General features: G+C 36.6%; 1 protein-coding gene across 1 annotated transcript in view; it reads left to right on the forward strand.

Moving 5' to 3' along the window:
* Nucleotides 1–671: 671 nt before the first annotated feature.
* Nucleotides 672–22,500, forward strand: part of LOC106883086 (heparan-alpha-glucosaminide N-acetyltransferase) — a 43,582-nt gene continuing 21,753 nt past the window's right edge. The window contains exons 1-4 of the mRNA XM_014933978.3: nt 672–846; nt 14,796–14,953; nt 17,961–18,073; nt 21,371–21,477. Coding sequence (XP_014789464.1) covers nt 807–846; nt 14,796–14,953; nt 17,961–18,073; nt 21,371–21,477 — 418 coding nt within the window. The 5' untranslated portion in view covers nt 672–806. The remainder of the gene's footprint in view (nt 847–14,795; nt 14,954–17,960; nt 18,074–21,370; nt 21,478–22,500) is intronic.

Here is a 22,500-nt window from a genome sequence, read left to right on the forward strand (position 1 = left end):
AAAAGAGTTAGATCCTTTTGATTCAATACTTCAACACATTGCTGACTTTTGGCCTCCTCAATAGGAATGGTCTGATTTGTTATAAAAATGTTATTAGATTCAACAAGATGTTTAATTTTTTTCAATTTTTATGTTCATTATTTTTTTTCAGTTTTGTATGATTTGTTATAAAAATATTATCAAATTCAATAAGATGTTTAATCTTTTCGCGTTTCATGTTTATTAATTTTTTTTCATTTTATTTTTGTTTTATTGAGGGGTTAAATAATTTTTTTTTTAGTCGGGGGAGATAACCCAATTTTTTAATGGGGGTGAGAATACAAAAAATATGGTGGTAATAGAGACCACGTACCCAATAAACCCAATGAAGTAAACACAAAGCAAAACAAAATATAAATATTGCATCAGGTAATCCGAATAAGAAAGATCAGAAAGATCCCAGAAGAATTATCCTATGCTGTCTACTTTTTAATGTAAAAAAAAAAAAATGAGAACAACCTACTACAGTTGTTTAACCGCCCCATCTCCGATGTAGCAAGCCCATGATTTGAGCATGATGAGATTGCTATTTCAAATGGATTGATGACCATATTATATAGTTCCCGCGCTGGTTTGTGCTACATCATTTAACAAACATGTGACTTGTTTGTTTACTTCCGGTTATCTCACGAGACAGAGGAAGCTATCATCATATACTTCGAAATACGTGTCGACGCCCTTGTCATAATTCTTTACCTTGTTGATAGCTGTGCTGTGTTTTTTAAAACAATCTCCTTCCTGGTACGCTGAGTGAAAGTTCTGACAGCATGAGTGTCCGTACACTCTCACTTTTGTGTATCATTTGCTGTAAGTATACATTTATTTCAGGACCTTATATTGTTAATCCTTTATATCTGAAAGAGAGCATTCCTTCGAGATATATATATATATATATATATAATATTACTATTTACTATTCAACAACGAAAATACTTGTTCATTACAATCAACAAACTATTATTAGCTGCAAAAAATATATCCTATCATTAGTACTTGTACAAGGTTTCTTTGTTTTCTCCTTTTTGCTCACGGTTTAGCAACAAAGTATTAAAAATAGGAGTAACAGTTTTCATACTCAAATTTTATTTAACATTATTATAAAGAAGAACCCCCCCCCCCGTTTAATATTACAATTTTTTTCAAGTTTCCAGCAAAATAATTAAACGAGCCAACTAGGGAGCCTCTAAATACATTCTCGCTTATTCTGCTAGAAATAGCAGTCAATAAAAGTATAATACATCGGATCATGTAATCCTAGATATTCTGTCTGTTATTTAACGTTTTAACTTTCGTATACCAGTCATAGAGAACAGCTGATTTTCTTCTCAACTATAGTTGAGGTTATCTATTACTTTGTCTTTTTATTTTTAATGAAATACCAAGATATATATATATATTTTAAGAATAATTGTAACATTCTTTTAATTATCCTCACTTTTAGACCTTTATAATGTTTTATCTCATGAGAACTTGGACTTTTTTTTCACCGTGAATTATTTCTCTTACCTTTCACCGCTTCTTCATTAAATGGTGTCAGCTTGTTGAAATTAAAACAAACAAACCTACATTATCCGCAAAAAATTACCCCCAAGTTCTAATATAGAAAAGGCTATCTACTCTCTTAGAAATATGCTTTTCATTTTATAATTTATCGTTTTATATATATATATATATATATATATATATATATATATATATATATATATATTCTCTTTAAAAAGTATTTAAAAAATTTTTATTCTATATACTCATTTTAGTATGTAATGATGCTATCGCATGTTTTTCTCCTATATTCAAGTTATTTTTTCTCTCTCTTCCTTTTAAAGAGATGGTGGGGCCCAAGATCATTGCCGTTTTAATTCTCTTCGACTTTGGACAGTAAAACGAAATATCAAAATTTAATGTACAAAGCGGAAGTGGTACACTTTTTGGTAAATAAGGTTGTCAAAATAGTTGACAATTTCTTTGGTCCCACTTATGTGTGTGACACTCAGCGTTACAGGCTGACCCGAACTTAAATACTAGTTGTGGGATTGTAATGTTGAATATAGAAGAAACTGCTCCCTTTTGACATTTGATTAAAGCGTTGAATAAATTTCTGTTTCTTGGTTCATAGGTTTTGAGTTCATACCTCGTCACTTGGGTGAATCTTTTTTGTACCATTTTTTTCTTTTACTTGGCCGTACCGGTAGCATTAACTGGCCTTCCTAGACTCATCAGTTCATTACGGTTAATGTTTTTTGAACAGTTCCAAATTGATGGTTCAAAAAACACAGGCAAGGAAAGGGTTTCAGAGGGCGAGGGATGATATTCTATGAACGAATGACTTAGATTTAATGGTTGGTGCGGGGCTCTGGTGAATGCGCGAACACGATATTGGTGAAAAGAGCAACAGAGATGATCAGTTAGTACCGAATCTATATACGGAGATGACATGATAATAACCACCATCGAGCTTTGAAAAATAGTGGCCACTGTTGTAGTTAGTCGGAAAGGCAGAAGAGAGGTCCGTAAGCTAGAGGTTGAAGTCGGCTGGCGAACGATTTTATACCAATCAGTTTATCTTTTTACCTTTTACTCGTTTCAGCCATTTAACTGCAGCCATGCTGGGGCACCGCCTTGAAGAATTTTAAGTCGTATGAATCGATCCCAGTACTTATTTTTTTAAGTTTGGGACTTCTATCAGTTTTCTTTTGCTGAACTTCTAAGTTACGGGGACGTTAACACACAAACACCGGTTGTCAAGCGGTGGGTGGTGGAGAAGCACTCACACACGCCAGGCTTCTTTCAGTCTCTGTGAACCAAATCCACTCTCCAGGCTTTAGTCAACCCGAGGCTATAGTTGAAGACACTTGCCCGAGGTGCCACTCAGTGGTACTGAACCAGGAATCATGCGGTTTGGAAGCAAACTTACTTCACAGCCACGTCTTCGTCTTGGATTCTATTTTTAATAATGCGGTCTAGGATGCCTGTGTATAGCAGCAACTCAACCTCAATTCGAGAGTAGTGCACTTGTAGATGTCACCTGGACTTCGAAGAGTCAGTTTATAGTTGTTTAGGGTCTGAAGTATTTTCCGCCCCTAAAGAATAATGACTTTTAAGATATAGTCTTTGCTGTATAGAGAATGTGTGTTCGTCAGGAGAGACCCTTAGTGAAGATGACACTGAATATTTGTGGCCATCTAGTTACGAGCTGTTAATGTTGGGATGGCGGTGGATAATGTTTTCTTTGTGTGTACTGATTGCCTTTGTGTTGTTGAAGAAAGAAGAAATTAGTATGCCATCCCCGTTGAAGAATATTTTCGAGATGTTTATGCCTATCTTAAGAAATTTACAGGCACCAGTACGGAGAGGGTCTCTGTTCAAATGCAACAAAACATATCACCATGATTGTTCCGGTATTTCTTTAAATGTATAAGAGATAATGTTTAAAGGCATTTTAATAAGATGTGAGAAACTAAGTAGCCGTTCATTGTTATTACATTAAATTTATAAGTTATTTTCGAGCAAAGAAACTTATACTCGTTTCCTTTGTTTCATGTTCATTAGGTGTTAGTATCTGAACTTTAATCAGTCATTCGATAAACATAAGTTCGTGGAATAACATCTTTTACTTCTCTTCTGACAGTTAACTCTAAATTGTGTTAACTAGGTAAACACTGAATGCAATAACGGGTGTTTGAGTTGCTCTAAGTAAGTAGCAACAACAAAGAACGTTTCGGTAATGACTGATAGTACAATAAGGATGAATAAATATTCATGTCTTTTTTAATATTATAGTTCTTCCAACTTTTCTCTATTGTTAGAAGTTTACATTAATGTTAGACGTCATGTCACATGGTCTCTCGGATATCATAAAGCCTGTTTATCATGAGAGTAGTGACGAAAGCAACAGCATCTGCTCAGCAAAGGATAATGTTTTAATCTTTAAAGGCGAAAAATAATATGTCAGATTAGCAGTCATCCTAATAGATTAGAAACAATGAGTGTTATGTTGGCGGCTCAATGCAATAATCTTGTGATCTCGGGTGTTTAAAAATATCTCCAAAATATCTTCTTTTGTCAACACCTAAAGACGTTTTTTTTTTTTCCTCCATCTCAATGTTTGTAGAACTTTTTGTTCGTGTTTTTATGTTTTCGTTGTAGATTATTATCGTAACTTGAAATATCAATAACCACTAAGTTTTTCGGTCAGAGGAAACGAGTATAAGTTTCTTTGCTCGAAAACAAAACAACAACAAAAAAAAACCTACTAGGTGTAAAGAAATGTGTAGAAAACAAATAGGGCACTGTCAGAAGTGAAAGTGCTCACTGCTAGTGAAGCATCTGTCTGTCTGCCTGCATGCCTGTTGCTGGTTTGAGTTGATTCTTTGGCTACTGACAGCTAATACCATGACTGGCCGGAGATAGCTATATGTCTGTCTGTCTGTCTCTCTCTCTCTATCTATCTATCTATTACTCGAAAGTTCGCGCGTCCGCGCTAGCTAGTCGTGAGTAGAAAACACAAATTTAATATAAAAACATATTTCCTGAAATTGCAAATTATTTAAAATATAAAAATACAATTTTCAACAGAGAGAATTTATCAAAATAGAAAACAAATGAAGTTTGAAGTTTAAAAATAATAGGATGGACCACTCACGACTAGCTAGCGCGGACGCGCGAACTTTCGAGTAATAGATAGATAGATAGATAGAGAGACAGACAGACAGACATATAGCTCGCTCCGGCCAGTCATGGTATTAGCTGTCAGTAGCCAAAGAATCGACAGGCCAGCAACAGATACTTCAGGCTGACAGACAGATACTTCACTAGCAGTGAGCACTTTCACTTCTGACAGCTAATAGCATGATAGTGCCAACAAATATAACAAAGATTTGCGCAAACGAACGGGGGCGTGTGGAGAGGACTTTCGGAAATTTCACAAGATCCAATTTTTCCCTCATAACTTTCAGGGAAATGGATATATATTAATGAAATTTTATAGAAATACCGTTTAAGTGACACAAATTAGGATTATAATGTAATTCGTGGGGAAAATGTTTTCCGAAGGGGTGGGGAGAGGACTGTCGGAAACTTCACACGATCCGTTTTTTTCTCCCTCATCTTTCAAGATCTAGTTTAGTGCCCGGTCACCAAAACGAAAAAAGCAAAAAAAAAACAGTCTAATAGGTGTAAAAAAAAAACGAATAGGAAAAAAAATTGCGCAAACATACATGTACATACGTTCGTCTTTATTTGATAGCAACGATTCGGGAGAAGAAAGTATAACTTGGCTGCTTCTATGAAGAACTCGTGCAACAGACTTCCTTCATGTTGAGAGGTTATAAATAAATATCTTTTAAGATATTGTTGCAGATGTTTTGATCAAATTCATGGCTTTTTGATTGATTCTTTTATGTCTCTCCAAAGTTTTTCAGTGTTTTGTGTATTTTCTCTGGGTGCTATCTTCGAAATTGTTAGAGTGGGGCATTGTCGCATCATTGTTTCAATGTCCTCTCCCCACCCCTTCGGAAACTGACTTTATTGAACGAGGTATTGTTTGAAAAGTCACTCGACGAGACACATCTGCACTGAAGTTTTACTACAGTTTTACAGTATCTCACCTGTGAGGAATCGCTGCAAGATGGGTTGAAATGATCATTGGGATTAATAAAGAATCTCATGAATTCCTTTTTCTGTTTCATTTGTTATATACTTGACAAACACGGAAAAATTCGTGAGGTAGATCCAGTGGCATTTATATCAATACTATTTCTACAACTGGATGGCCTTTATAATGCCAACCACTTTACAGTGAATGTGGGGTGCTTTTTTCATGGCACCAGCACTAGTGGGATTGCCATGTTACTCACAAGACTACAAAACACCCTTAACTGGGTGGGATTATAGTAGAGAGGGAGGTGGCTTTATCCTAGGTGCTGAACGGTTAATGTATAATAAAGGGACAGGAACAAGTTTGTGACTAAGGGTAGATGGGAATAATTGGTGGGGAACTGGAAAAAGAGATATAGTAATGATGTGGTGTCAGAGCTTACCTTCAAGGCACATAGTGAATAGAAGAGTGGGGACGGAAGATCAGGAAGGGTGAGTAAAGGTTTCAAGTGTGGTAGAAGATGGGGGTATAGATGAATAGTGAACAAGGATGGAAGGGTAGTCAATGATAGATATTAGTTGGAAAAAAAGTGATAAAAATGAGGAAAAATATCAATAGAAGTAGTGGCTTGGGAGAGAGGAGGTGATGATTGGCAGTACAGAAAGAGTGAACAACAGTAAAATAATAATGTAGCTACAGACAAAGAATGAGAGCTGATGGATGGGTGGGTAGGCAAAGTTTGCATATTTACTAAATATTTTGGTATACTGTAAAATATGTTTAAAGTTTATTATATTGTGTTACTATGAAATTAGATATTAATGTGCAAATGTTTTTTCAATCTATATGAATTAAAAGACATTTTCTGAATGACTAAGCTATTGTTTCATGGCAACATAAATTAATCCTTTAACTGCAAATTAAATTTCATTGTTATTTCAGTAACAATCTTAAATATCTACCAAAAAATAGAATTGGTATTTTCTGCAAGTCATATTGCTTTGATAAACTTGATATATCTCAGTAAAAAAAAATAGTTTCAAACATGACATTCCTCAGCAAAAGATTGATTGGTACATAAAACTGCTTTCAGCAATTAAGGGTAATGAAATTTTGAGTGGCTATATCTGATTTCCTCAGTAAAAGGGTTAAAGAAACAAGAATATTGTAAATTTTAAAACTCTACAACTAGTTTGACCTACAATGCTTGTGCACAGTCAACAGAAACTGTGTCTGTGTCTTCCTGTTTAGTCTCATTCTTCAGTTATACTTATTTCATATGCACTTCCTGCTTTAATGAATTTTAACACTCTGAATGCAATTTTTGTATAAGATGTACCTCTGTTTTAGCACACATTTTCTTGAACCACCACTGACCAGTAACCTAAACCTTGACCTTGTGTTCATAAGGTGGGGGCTGATTTTCTGTGATGCTTTTTTAGAGGGAATAAAAAGGTGGGCCTCATAAGCCATCAAATATTCTAATCATTGTTTGAACTTTTCCTTGAAAGTAATACCATTATTTAATGAGACCATGAGGGATTAAGTGTAAATAGATAAGTTCAGTAATACTGTTCCTGTTTGTGAAATGAACTAGGTTATATTTCAGTACAAGAAAGAGAGTCGTCAGTGTTCTGAATTTATTAATTTATAAACTACGTAGTTATATATATTCTATGGTGTGATCTCATCTTGGCTATTTGTATTCTTGATTCAAGACGGATGTCATTTCTTGCATTTTTCAGCCTAGTATGAGTATTTCATTTCATCCGAAACTAGACAATATAGAAGGAATGTAAATCAAATAACTGCTCTATTCAGTTTTAACTAGCTGGACCTATGAAAAATTCACAGTTAACATAAAAAATGTAAGCATCTGTAAATTGTGTGCTGGTGCCATGAGAAATGTTTCTATATTGTGACAATTGCAGAATATAGAAAGAAGTGTAAAACCAATAACTATTATAATCCAATCAAAATATCTCAGTTACGCAAACATAAACAGAATTACTATTTAGCCTTAAAATATATTGTACATATTCAAAGAACCTTCTTGGTTTAGTGGTACGGAAAGTTCTTCTGGTATTCTTTTATTCTTGTTTCAGTCATTTGATGGTGGCCATGCTGGAGCACCGCCCTTTAGTCAAAAAATTGACCCCTGGACTTATTCCCTGTAAGCCTGCTGCTTATACTATTGGTCTCTTCTGCCAAACAGCTAAGTTACGGGGATGCAAACACACCAACATCAATTGTCAAACAATGGTGGTGGTGGGGGACAGACACAAACACACGCATAAAAAAAATATATGATGAGCTTCTTTCAGTTTCCGTCTACCAAATTCACTCACGAGGCTTTAGTCGGCCTGAGGCGACAGTAGAAGATACTCTTTAAAGTATAGAGTTGAATTTCGTGTAGCCACCTGTTGGCAACTTTTCTCCCCAACCCATTTTCTAAGGGATATTACCCATTTTTCTGGTCTCTTTTCACAGTTTTTACCCTGCTCGAATTAGTTTGTGTATGAAAAAAAAAAAAAGTGGGGGTTGTAGTTTATAGAGAAAACATTAAACGTGCCTGAAAAAAAAACATAGTCTCCCCCCCCCCCCAACTAAAAGACATGAAGACTTATGAAAGAAGGCGAATAAGTACCAGGAGTGGGAGAAAGAAGAGAGAACTAACAGTCGATCGTTCTAGAACTCTCAGAATAAAAATGTAAACACCTGAAAGGCTTTCCCTCCATTCATTACTAAATGTCATTTTCATTGTTAAAAACAAAGAAGCTAGAAAAGATCATATTTCAGTCTCATTGTCATTGTATATGACTGAGGCTTTCCTTTCTCTGTCTCTGTCACTTCAATCCTTTACTCTACGGTTAAGAGAGTGAAGGTACGTGGCTTAGTGGTTAGGGGTATTTGGCCCACAATTGTAAAATCACGAGTATGATTCCCTGTGGCGTGCTGTGTTTTTGAGCAAGGTACTTTACTTCACCTTGCTGCAGTCCACTCAGCTGGCAAAAATGAGTTGCAGCTGTAATTCAAAGGGGCCATCCTTGTCACATTCTGTGAGGCTGAATCTCCCTGAGAACTACCTTATTGTATGCATATCTGTGGAGTACTCAGCCACTTGCAAGTTAATTTTACAAACCGATTTTTTTCGTTGATCAGATAAATTGGAACCGACGGAGTGTCATTTTTTAAGTGAAAGGAAACGTTCCATTTCATAAGGCAGAAATATCATGTTTCGGATGAGCAGTGAAAGCTAAGACGAAATAATTACTATTCCGTCATGTATTTGCCCTCGACTTGCGCTCAGTTTGATTAGAACAGCCTGCACATTGGTGTTTATGTTGGGCCTTAGCCTCCAGATCTGTGAGACCCACAAATGCTGCTGTTAGGACTGGATTAACATCCACAGTGACCCTAACAACTGAAAAGATTTTCCTGCCCCTACATAAGATCATTTTTTTGTTTTCTTCCAACCACTTGAAGGTTTATCTTGCTCCAGTCCACTCAGCTGGCAAAAATGAGTTGTAGCTGTAATTCAAAGGGACCAGCCTTGTCATATTCTATGAGGCTGAGTCTCCCTGAGAACTACATTAATGATTCTACATAATGCAGGCATCACCTTTCAGAGGGAAGATGAATATAGTGTAGCCTGTACAAAAGAGATGGCTTAGGGGTTAAGAGATAAGTGATTTGCATCATAATAGGTGCAAACTGTCTCCATCCTCATGATAATTGTTTTCTCTGCTGGTCTAGTATTGTCAATGTTGACCAAGTTCATTGTCTCTATACCATCTTTTCTCTCTTGTTGTTTCCATGTTCAAGCAGGTAAAATTTGTAAGAGAAATTGTATACAACTTGATTTTCAATAAAAAAATTTATCTAACATCTACAAAATATATAAAAGAATATCCAATAACTAATATGAAAATTAACAAAAAAAAATTCATCTCTAACATGGTTGATTAGCAGAATCATTAGAGCATTGAACAAAAGACAAGTGTTACTGAGAAAATGTTTTGGGCTGCATTAGTTCATAGCTAGATACATTAATTCCTTTTTATAACATCTTCTCATGATAATTATTGAGATTCTAATTGAAACAATTCATTTCCTGAAAGTATTATATTTATTGACTTATCTATATTTATCTAGTAAGTCAGTTGAGTAAAAGGAAATGTTTTAATTTGTTCTTACAGTTATATATCAGTTAACTTCTTTCTTTTTTTTTTTGCACAGTTCTGTTATCATTTCTCCAATTATTTTAAGGCTGTCATATTTTGATGTAACTATGAGAGACATTGCCTGTGATATTATGTTGCTGTTTTTTAAACCTTATTAGTGTCTCTGTTTTGTGCTTCTAGGCAAAATATATAACTTAAAATATGCAACTCTAAAGACTTCTGTTGGTTGTTTAACTCTAAGTCAGCTCTGATTAAGGAGTCCTATAAGTGGTGTTTCAGACTTGACCATTACATCTTCTGTGTATCTAGGACTATATTATACAATACATTTTCAATTCAGTAAAGTTAACTTTGTAGGAGAATTGGCTTCTATTTCTAACTGATTAAACGACCATGTTGGGGTTCTTTTGATGTTCCCAGTTTATTTGGCTAGTCGCTGGTTTTACTCTTACATCATCATGGAGTTTTTTACGAAAATGATCTGAACAAAAATAATTTCAACATTCTGTAAACTGTATAGCTATAACTATTATACAACTATATCAGATTGCAGAATGTGATCTGATAAAGTCAGTCAAATCAAAACACATGGGTCATACAAACTAAATAAGTAAACATGTAGTCACTGTTTAATATTCACTCAATTGTTTCTAATTTTGGCAGAAGCCCAGCAATTTTGTGAGGAGTGGGTGAGTTGATTACATTGACCCTAGTACTTGACTGGTACTTTATTTTATTGACCCTGAAAGGCATAGTTGATCTTGGTCGGATTCAAGCTCAGAAGGTAAATAACTGGAAGAAATGCCTCTAAGAATGTTCTCTGAAAGATTAATGATTCTACCAGCAATGAGCTGGTAGAATAAATTTGATTCAACTTTAATTTAGTTTCAGTCCTATTTATAGTGAGTCAAAGGTCTTTGCTCTTAACATTTAACCCATAAAGTGTTGGGATTTTTACTTACATAGCATGGACTGCTGAGCACATTTTATGAAAATGAGACTACCATGCATGCATAAAAAACAAAAAAATAGTTAAAATATCTTCTTAGTATATAATGGTAGTAAGTTTAAATTCTACTAAGGTCATCTTTGCTTTTCACCTTTTTGGGATTGATGAATTAAGTACCAGTTAAAAACTAAGGCTGATGTAATCGACTTATCCCCTCCCTCAAAATTGCTGGCTTTGTGCCAAAAATTTGAAACCAATATTCTTAATGAAATACTTTATCACTTTTGCTATTTCATATTTCATTCTATGTTTGTGAGTTCATTATATTTCTTTCGTTATGTTTGCTATTTTCCTTTATTCCTGGTTCAGCTATTATAATACGTTGAAGGTTATTTGTATTCTAAGGGCACAGTTTGTTTAGCTTCACTTCTAAAGCATTTCCCAATGTATTCTGTCCATCTGTTTAAAATTTACTTTTATCCTTTTGTTTTTGCTGCTCCCTGTCTATGCCACTAACATATTCTTCCATTTCTATAATTTTGTTACATAAATTTTTGTCTTCAATTAGAAACAAGTTTTGTAATTTCCTCTTTTTTTATTTTATGGCATAGTTTCTAAATATATTTGTTCTGTATCTCATCTGTTCACATATTTAGAGTATAATATCAACTGAGTTTTTATAAAAGTTGTTCCCTGTGGGTTTGAAATGATTATCACCATCATCATTTTAACATCCACTTTTTCTTGCTTTCATGGGTCTGACAGAATTTGTTGACACAGATTTTCTACAGTCAGATGCTCATCCTGTCACCAACCCTCACATGTTACATAAGGTAATATTTCCCCCCCCCCCAACCAGGCATGTTTCCATGGAAGATTGGAAATGACACACTCATTTACAACCATCATGCAGTGTCTAGACAAGGAAAGAGTAACACAGATATACATGATGGGCTTCTTTCAGTTTCTATCTGTCAAATCCACTCACAAAGCTTTGGTCAGGCTTGGGGTATAGCAGAAGACTCTTGCTCAAGGTGCCACATAGTGGGACTGAACCCAGACTACTCACCACATAGCCATGCCTGAACTTAGCAGTTACCTGGAAGCTAATTTACTATAATTGTAAGCTTTCTCCTCCTCCATTTTTATCATTGAATCTATTTCCTTAGAATATGATATGCCTTCACTAATAAAATTAATACAACTAATTAAGATTAGTTAATTTTTGTATGTTTACATTTGTTTGGTATATTTATGCTTTAGGTATCTTTTAGAAAGAAATCACATAAACCCTTTTGTTCTGTCTCCTACATTCTTATATAATTTTTTTTCTATTGAAAACTGGCAGTAGTGTGTTAAATATCAAGTCGGACAAGGAGCAATATTCTGCAGGAGTGCTTTGTTAGTGGTATTTTGCAATGAAATACCCAGATGATTGTTACAAATCTGGATGATGCAAGAGTAGAATGTGATCACAGAAGCTTGAAAATGTATATTATCTCACCATCTACAAAAATATCACTGAAAATAATAAAATAGAAGTTATTTGTAAAATTTAAATTAAGAATATATACTAGGCTAATTTCAATGCAGCACACTACACAGATAAAAATATCTTAGTATCATCTGTAAATATTAATTATCATCATCATAATGTATGTTTTTTTCCATGTTGGTATATATTGTACAGATCTGTAAAATGCCTCAAGCACATCTTGGTCTTTTAACACTTCTTGTAAGACCCATTTATTCAAGATCTCACAAACAAAATCTTCCTTGATTTTTCTCTTCCAGACTTTAATTTTTTATTTTTATTTTTTCATTTATCAATTTATTTCATCACAAACAACTTGTATAGTCACTTCTACACACTTGGGATAATGGTTTTTATATTCAGCTACTCTCTTTGACTACTTGTTCTCTGCCATGCTGACTAACATCAAATCCAATAGAACATGTTCACCTTATTTCTCTCTCATTTTTACTGAACTTCTATATTTGATATTGGTCTTAGCTTTCTTTTTTATATAGACCTGTCACTTAGATCTTATGACAGATTATGCTGTAATATTCCACATCATTTTTCATGTCTAATGGGACCCTACTACAACCTCAAATGTTGACCAAATGTCCTTTTGGAATGTCTAACTATTTACTGTATTCAAGTTTTCTACTTCTAAATGAAGGAATATTTACATCTTGGTGACTGAGGGTCTGGTGATTCAGACACAACTGCTATTTTTCACCACACCCTGCAGTTTGGTTCTGAAGCTGTACACTCTGCCAAGATCATCCCTGTCCAATCCTTAATGTCATCACACCAACTTTGTTGCTTATGAACCCATTTTCCATCCACCCAGCACTTGAGTATGTGAGTACAGACATTCTGGATCCAGTTAACTTGGCTAAAATATTACTTTTTGTTGACTGACCTTTGTTACCAGATTTCAGTCTGCTCCCATTTAATCCAAAACTGAATCACCGAATCATTGGAACTGCCCAACTGACCACAGCACTCATCTGTATAGCATGGTGTGTCAAACGCCTCGACCTTTTGCTGTTAGCTACCTTAAGAAGTCCCGCTTCACACACATACAATGCTACTGACCAAAGTTTTCAGAAGTTTCATAATTATGCTTTAATGAGTGAAATCTCTCCATATTGTATTTGTGACCTCAGAAATGATCTTTCTGTACTGAGTCGTGCTCTGACTTCCTGGCTGCAGTACTCTGTTTAGTCAAGGGTAGCGCCCCAGTACTTGAAATTGTCAACATGGGATAGTGTGGCCCTGCCCCTACCTGCCATCATCATATAAGCTGCTCTGGTTTCCTGGTGGTTGCTATGATCATGGTCTTTCTGCTGCTGACTTCCTGTTGAAAATTACTAAAGACTAGACTAACTTTGTCAATCAGTCTCTGGTAGGAACCAGCACAATGTCATCAGCATAACAAAGGTTATTTAGTGCATAGTTTTTCTGTGCATTCCTTCTCATACATGTTTTTTGTCTTCTGAGTCTTCTTTCTCATCCTCAAATTAAGACTACTGACCATTAAACTATGTTAATAAATAAAATTCCTCACCAGCTATAGATCACTTTTGCATGCATACCCACCTTCAGTGTAAGTGACCAGTTTCAGTTACAAGTGATAAGAGCGTTTGCATCACTGAAATTCAAGTGCCTTGATCACTCTTCATTTCTTGTACCATGACTACACTGTTGTATCTGTCCAAGTGTTTCTTAACATTACCAGTGAAATCAACTATGATAATATTGATGTTGTCAATTCATTGGAGAAATAAATTGATGACATTAGAATATTTTTTTATTTAATTGTATCTCATTTGATTTTGAATGGAAATTAGTTTTGCTCTATCTAAACTAATATTATAGTGTAAAATGATGTTACATATGTCTCATTCTCTAGATAAATTATTCATATTGATTAATACTTTTGGTGTTTATGTAAATGATTTCACATGTTTTAAATGTTTTGTGCTTTTGTTTCAAAATTTATTTCATTAAGCTTATTGAGAATCGGGTGACATTTTCATTCCAAAACAACTATAAGTTATGTATTTAATGTACACATTCAAAAAAGGCTGTGCCTATGGTTGAGGCATTGGACTAAATATTTTAGTGTTCTTGGATTTGTTCTCAATTTTGAGTTCAAGTCCTGTAAATTCAGCTTGATAAAATCTTCCCATTTATGCATAATCAAAATAAATCAGTATTCTTAGTCAGTAAATTTCTCCACTCAGTATATTTGGTGTAAAGTTAACATTGCTAAAGAGGAGATAACATGGGTACCCCAGCAGGAAAACGAGAAAGGCTGATGGAGATATCTGGGCATGAAAAATGTTTTATGGAAATCTTGTTCAAATACTTAAATTCCTCTGTAACCATTAATCTATTTGCTAATTTAGTATACCATAAGAACATCATGAAAATTATCTGATAACCTATTTTCAAATTATTTTCTTTTCTTAATTCTAGTTTTAATATATTTTTTCCTAAATTCTTTTCCAGGTCAATGTATATTTGCTCTTGAGGATGAGTCTTTGGAAAAAGTTTCTATCTGTAGAAATGAAACACTCAAGCCTAAAGTCAACACAGCCAACATAATAATTGAAAGTGAATCCACAACAGAATTGTCTTTCTTTTCTCAAAGTGCAGAATGTTGGAAAGTTAGTGCTCAGTTTTATTATTCTCAATTTGAATTTTGTTGGAAGACAAGACCCTTTAACTGAGTGAGGTATAGGATTGAGGGATAAGAAACTAGGGTCAGGGTAAGGCTGAAGTTGTGAATACATGCCTTGCCCATCTGGAAAGTGAGAGAGAGATGTAAGGTTAAGGTACAAGGTGGATGTGAGAAACAGTATAGGACAGAGGAGTAGAAAAAGGTGGATGTGTCAGTTGGTGCTCTATGTGAGAAAAGTGTGACAGATGATTAGAGATAGGGAATGGGTTAGATGCAAAGAATAACAGTTGAATGGAGGGGAAGTGAAGAAATAGGGTGCCACAGAATAATGATGGCAGAATGGGTGTTAGAAGATGAATTGTTGGAGAAAGCTTGACAGAACCTTGATTCTGCTGAGATGGATGGATCTTCTCAAACACAGTAAATCACCATTTAACTCAGTTCATTGTCATCTCCTCTGAGTGGCTCAATATTTTGAGGTCAGTCTTCACCACTTTGTTCTACATATTCCCGAGTCTTCTACCACAGACTCTGTCCACATTTAGCGATTGGCACTTCTTTATACAACTGTCTTTTGTCTATCCACATCACATAACCATACAAGCGCAATCTTCTCACCTGCACACCACATCTGATACCTTTTATGCCCAATTTTTCTCTCAGCACATTTTTACTTTGTCATACATGCACGTTGATGGTGCACATCCTTGGAGCATGCTAGTTTTATTTCTTTCTAGTCTTTGCATAATCCTCTGCATTCACAGCTCTAGTTTCACAATTATATAGCATACTGTTCATACACAGGCAGCATACAACCTGAGGGAGAGGCCTTCTGTCACTAACAGAGGTAATAGTCCACTGAACTTTCTCTAGCGAATTCTTATTCTATCAGTTATTCTTTCAGCACATCCTCCTCCACTACCTTCAAGAAATAAGCATTCCAGAACATCTATTTCCTGTATGCTCCTATTATTTATCACTCCTGCAAATCTGCTACTGACAAATTCTATTTTCTCTGTTCTTGTGATTTTACTGTCTCTTGTGTAACCATAGTTTGTACTGAGTACACCATATGAAATTTGTACCTACTCCTTTTCAACATATAGAACAGGGCCATTTACCCATCTAGAACTTTGGCCTTTGCTAAATTACCTTTAAGATTCCAGGTTTTGCTTCCACACTTGGAATTTCATTTCTAATTCTACTGCAGTTTCATCTATAAGAACAAGTTATCAGCATAGAGGAATTCCAATGGGCAGCCAGTCTTAAATTCTTATGTTATGGCCTTCAAAAGTATCTCAATTTTATCATGGTGAATTACATTACAACACCTAAAGGGTAAAGATTGATCCTAGAAGTTTCCCTCCAAGGCACAAGTCTGGGAAAGGTTGTTTATGGAAGACCAGCAGTCGTCCATGCATACCAGTCTCCCCTCTCCATGCCACCAATGTTATCCAAGGGAAATGCAAGGGCCGATACAGCTTGGCACCAGTGACGACCCAGTTCATTTCTACAGTTGAGTAAACTGAAGCAATTTCAAATAAATTGTCTTGCTCAAGAACATAACACATGGCCTGCTCCAGGAATTGAACTCACTACCTCATGATTGTGAGCCCGGTGCTCTTACCACTGAACCATGTGCCTTCACATACTACAACACCTACATGAAGTAATTTGTGGCCACATCATATCACTCACTGGTCAAAGGCTAGAAGATATTGGAATCGTGGTTGTTTATTCAGTAATTTTTTGACTTGGCTATCCATTTCCCCTTTGCATCTGGATATGCTAAACTTCTGACTCTTTTGGAAACATCCTGCACACCCTAGTGTGCAAAGTTAAATTATGTGGCATGAAAGAGTGGCAACTGAGAAATTTTACTTAATATTATTATCTAACATGCTTCTGAATGACTGACAACTACATAGAAACAGTTAAGAGGCTCTTCGTTGTTGAACAAGTCTTTTTTTTTTTTATATTCAATGGAATATACTTAGATACACAACAGAATTTGGATATGAATGTGGCTTGTCATATGCTTATTTTATTGTGTATTTCGCTTTTGTTTGTTCATATCAACTTTATATTACAGTGTCATTCTGGTGAAGATTTGTGAGTGATTTGACATGTAGTTGTAGCAGCTGTATGGGTTGGAGTGGTCAGTGGCCATTAAGTCAACTGTGTTTCATAGGAGGAATTTCAACCATGTTTCGTGGTCTGCTACCACAACAGCTCCTTTATAGGATCCAGTTAGCTCAAGACCTCATCAGGAGGAACCACGTCCAGTTTCGGCCCCTACTCCTCTACCGTTTTGACGTGGCGGGGCCCCCCCTTTCAGAGGTGTCTTCAGCTCTGGTGTTGGGTGCATGTCTTCTTTCTTCTATTCCCTGGCCTCTTCGATGCAGCATCAACGAGTGTCAGTGTCCGACTGATTGTCCTGTCAAATTCCCCTTTTTTATACCTGCTGCTAGGCTCCAGCAGGCTGCCCCAGCAACTTGTCACGTGACACTGTCTAAATTTCCCGCTGCTAGGCTCCAGCAGGCAGCCCCAGCAAGTTGTCACATGACACTGTCTAAACTTTAACTGACAATGGAGGGCACAAAGCCACTTCAGTGTCAGCCTGTCTCACCTAGGCATGTTATGACTTTCAAGCCATATTTGGTCTTCCCGCTTCAGCCATATATAGAAGCTGGCTTTTTCGACCGCTTCCTGTATCCTCCTTATCAGTTTTCTCAGTTCCGAGTTTGAAAACGCAAATCTTCTCTTGAATAGCGCTGTCATATATGTCATTGGGTTTTTAATTTTATTGCTCATGAAAAATTGAGACCCATGTTGTTAGTAATTACCATTTAATTATATCATGTACAAGAATTTTTATTATTTAAGACAGCATGAAAGCAATTGCTACAAAAGCCGTACAATATTACCTAGGAGGACATGCTATTTTTATGCATAGCAATATAACTGAATGATTGATTGTTGTGATTTTTCAGTGTAAACTACGATTAACTGCCCGCATCAACCCTGGAGCCACATGTTATTTGAGAGTGGATTCTCGATGGCCTGTACACTTTAAGATTAAGGATGAGGAAGGAGATTTATGTCAGTAAGTACATGCAGCATGTATTTCTAATTTGTCTTGTTAATTAGTAAGCTTTTTTTTTTTATGGATGGGTAATGTCTGTGTGCATGCACAACAGTGTAAATGATTTAAGCGGGAAACTGGGTATAAGAGGCATCAGATATTGTGTGCAACGAAAGAAGACTCCACTGGTTTGATCATGTGATGTGTATGAATGAGGATAGTTGCATAAAGAAGTCCTGAGCTCTAATTGTGGAGGGAAGTTGTGGGACAAGATGGTGAGAAAGGATCTTCAGACACTGGGCCTCACTGAGGAAATAACAAGGGACTGAGAGATGTAGCAATTTGAAGACACATCAAGCTAAGTAAAATCACTATCTTCCACACATACAGGCTTGTTCTTTCCGGTGCTGGTGCTGCGTAAATGGACATGTGTCAGTGGCATGTAAAAAGCACCCACCACACTCTGCTAAATGTTTGGCGTTAGGAAGGGTATCCAGCCATTGAAACCATGCCACAGCAGACAGCTGGAGTCTGGACAGCTCCCTGCTAGCCAGCTCCATGTCAAACTGTCCCATCTATACCAGCATGGAAAGCGGATGTTAAACAATGATGATGATGATGATTTGCCAATATAGATAAATAATATGTGGCTAGAAAGACAGGTTTCAAGAACATATGCAGATGTTTCATTTTACTCATTTGAAATAAAAACGATAAAGAATATTGATAGAACAAATAAATCTACTACCCCCCCCCACACACACACACACACTCCATCCCCCCAATCCCTGTTATTTGTGTCATTTGTAGGTGTACATTTTCTTATTGTTTTATTACTTTTCTGAGAAAGACAGCATTAAGAGATATAGTAATTGATCTTCTTTTATTTTTGTCATTTTAGATTTCAACATGTTTTGAATTACGAGTGGTATGTGTATATGTGTTTGTATGTATGTGTATGAACACACACTGGTAGATAGAATAAGTCCAAGGGTTACCTGTTCAGAGGAACATAGTTAAACCACTTAAAATAAAGAACTTCATTTGTGATATACAACATGCACCAAAAATAATTTTTGAATTGTTCAGGTGTATCAGTAGCATTGACAATACAGATTCCCATCTGACACAAGAAATGATCTGTTATAGCATGTTCAGAGCTGCCAACTACAGTGACTTGGAGTTTGCCAGTTTCTTGATTATAGCAAAATCCTTTTGTGTGCAGAGTTATAAAATATCTGGAGGATTCTGCTGAGAATGTGTCATTTGTGCCCAAGACAAAGAACATTGTCAATGGTCAGGCATCATCAGGATAGCGGAGTTTAACCAGCAAGTCCAGGGCATTACCATTAACAGGTCTTGTGGGTCGTCGTGAGCCATCACAAATGGATCAATGCGATGAGGTCCACTATCAGATGTGTGGTACATGAGGACATCTGGTGCAAGTCCTATGTAATTGCAGAGAGGGCAAACCATGAGGAGACCATGCAATCATGTAACTTCCAGCATTAAGTAGCCTTCTTTTAGTATGCTTGAACTATTGCAGATGTGGTGTCATCAGGAGATTGATTTGTTTTGGTGTAGTCAGATAATCACCCATTGAGCCAAGTTTTTGACTTGTGTGCATGTGGATAGATAGATAAAACATACACATATGCATGTAATGCATACATATGAAAATATATATATATATATATATATATATATATATATATATATAGCAACATCAAAGGCAGGTTAACTAGCAAGTTAGTTTTTGTTTGTGGCAGATGTTCAGGTGCAATAAAGACTGCAAACAAACAGGAAACAACTTCTATCTCATTCCAGGGTGAAAAACTAGAGGTAGTCGATAGCTTCCGCTATCTGGGCGACCAAGTTAGTAGTGGGGGTGGGTGCGCTGAAAGTGTAGCTGCTAGAATAAGAATAGCCTGGGCAAAGTTTAGAGAGCTCTTACCCCTGCTGGCGACAAAGGGACTCTCACTCAGAGTAAAAGGCAGACTGTATGACGCATGCGTACGAACAACCATGCTACATGGCAGTGAAACATGGGCTGTAACTGCTGAGGACATACGTAAGCTCGCAAGGAATGAAGCCAGTATGCTCCGTTGGATGTGTAATGTCAATGTGAATACCCGTCAGAGTGTAAGTATCTTGAGAGAAAAGCTGAACATTAGAAGCATCAGTTGTGGCGTGCAAGAGAGACGATTGCGCTGGTATGGACATGTGGTGAGAATGGAGGAGGATAGCTGCGTGAAAAAGTGCCACACCCTAACAGTTGAGGGAACCCGTGGAAGAGGTAGGCCCAGGGAGACCTGGGCTGAGGTGGTGAGGCAAGACCTTCGTACATTGGGCCTCACCGAGGCGATGACTACTGACCGAGACCTTTGGAAATGTGCTGTGCATGAGAAGACCCGGCAAGCCAAGTAAGATTGCTGCCAGTGCCCCTGGACTGGTTCTTGTGTGGGTGGCACATGAGATGCACCATTTTGAGCGTGGCCTTTGCCAGTACCGCCTAACTGGCTCCTGTAGGTTTTTCGACCGAGATCGTTGCCAGTGCCCCTGGACTGGCTTGTGCGGGTGGCACATAAAAGACACCATTTCGAGCGTAGCCGTTTTCGTGCGGGTGACACGTAAAAGCACCCACTACACTCTCTTAGTGGTTGGCGTTAGGAAGGGCATCCAGCTGTAGAAACTCTGCCAAATCAGACTGGAGCCTGGTGTTGCCATCCGGTTTCACCAGTCCTCAGTCAAATCGTCCAACCCATGCTAGCATGGAAAGCGGACGTTAAACGATGATGATGATGATATATATATATATATATACACACACACACATACACATACATACACAGTGACAGAGAGGTTATAAGCGGTAATGGTGTCAATAAGACCCAAAGGTGTCAGGTAATGCTGAGTAAGTGCTATGGATAGACCATAGTTAAGCTCCAGGTTCAGTGATTATGTGAATAAGGAGTCCAACATAGGTCATATATCAGCATGTGTGTATATAAATAATGGATCTACAAATGCAATATCCCTGCATATCTCGCATCTATTTTCATTCCTCCACTTCACTCTCTATTTCATTTCTTATCTAAATTAACTATTGCTTAACCATCTTCTCACGCCGTCTCCGATGAAGGGATATAATAAATATCCTGGAAACAGCTGTAAGACCTATTTATAAATGTTCTGAAATCTTCACAGCCTTGGGTTTTTTTATCTCATTCCGAAAATTTTTTTTATATATATAGATATACACACACACACACACACACACACACACACAAATACATACTTTCTTATTTTCAATTTTAGGGAAACTACATTCCATTTTAAAGAGAATGGTATTTACAACTTGTTGATTTACAACAGAACCCAATGTTCTCAGGAACTGACAAACGATCCTAGTGATGTTTTTATCCGTATGTATCTCCTTCACTTATAATTTTGTATTTTCTTCTTTTGTTAATATACCTCTGTAATGAATTGAAATTCAAAGCAAAATTTACAAATATATTCTTATCAATCTTTTATGACTTCTTTCATATTTATATTTGTGTTGAGAAATCAGTCTTTTTCTGTGTCTCTTGTTATCTACAAATGAATGTAAATAAAATGATACAACCTGTTGTAATTCTATTCTTCATGCTAACTATTCTGCCAGGCCACTGTTCTAATTAACAAAATAATATTGATGACAGCAATCTTCTCTCAACATTTTGGTTGCAAACTTTCGTTGATATTCTTTTGTATAGTTTGAGATTTTCACACTAGTGTTCCTTTATTTTTATTTATTAGCTGTTACATTCTTCACCATGATATTATAAATTCAATCAATATTTAGTGCTTTATTCTCACATCATCATCGTCGTTTAACATCCACTTTCCATGCTGGCATGGATTGGACGGTTTGACTGAGGACTGGCAAGCCAGAAGGCTGCACCAGGCTCCAGTCTGATCTGGCTAAGTTTCTACAGCTGGATGCCCTTCCTAATGCCAACCACTCTGAGAGTGTAGTGGGTGCTTTTATGTGCCAGTCAGGTGGTACTGGCAACGACCATGCTCAAAAGGTGTTTTTTACGTGCTGCCTGCACGGGAGCCAGTCCAGCAGCACTAGCAACAACCACGCTCGAATGTTGTTTTTCACGTACCACCAGCACATGTGCCAGTAAAGTGACGCTGGCAACGATGACACTCGAATGGTGCTTTTTATGTGCCACTGGCACGGGAGCCAGTCAGCGGCCCTGGCACCTATCATGCTCAGATGGTGCTTTTAACGTTCCACTGGCATGAGTGCCAATCAGGCAGTACTGTCATTGGCCACGTCAGCGATTTTGATTTCACTTGCTTCAACAAGTCTTTGCAAGGGTACTCATAAGTAGGCTGGTTATACACCACTGGCATAGGCCACAGGTTATGGTCTCAATTGGTTTGTCGGGTCTTCT

The sequence above is a fragment of the Octopus bimaculoides genome, chromosome 5 (genome assembly GCF_046866305.1).
Source record: "Octopus bimaculoides isolate indiv1 chromosome 5, ASM4686630v1, whole genome shotgun sequence".
NCBI lineage: Eukaryota > Metazoa > Mollusca > Cephalopoda > Octopoda > Octopodidae > Octopus > Octopus bimaculoides.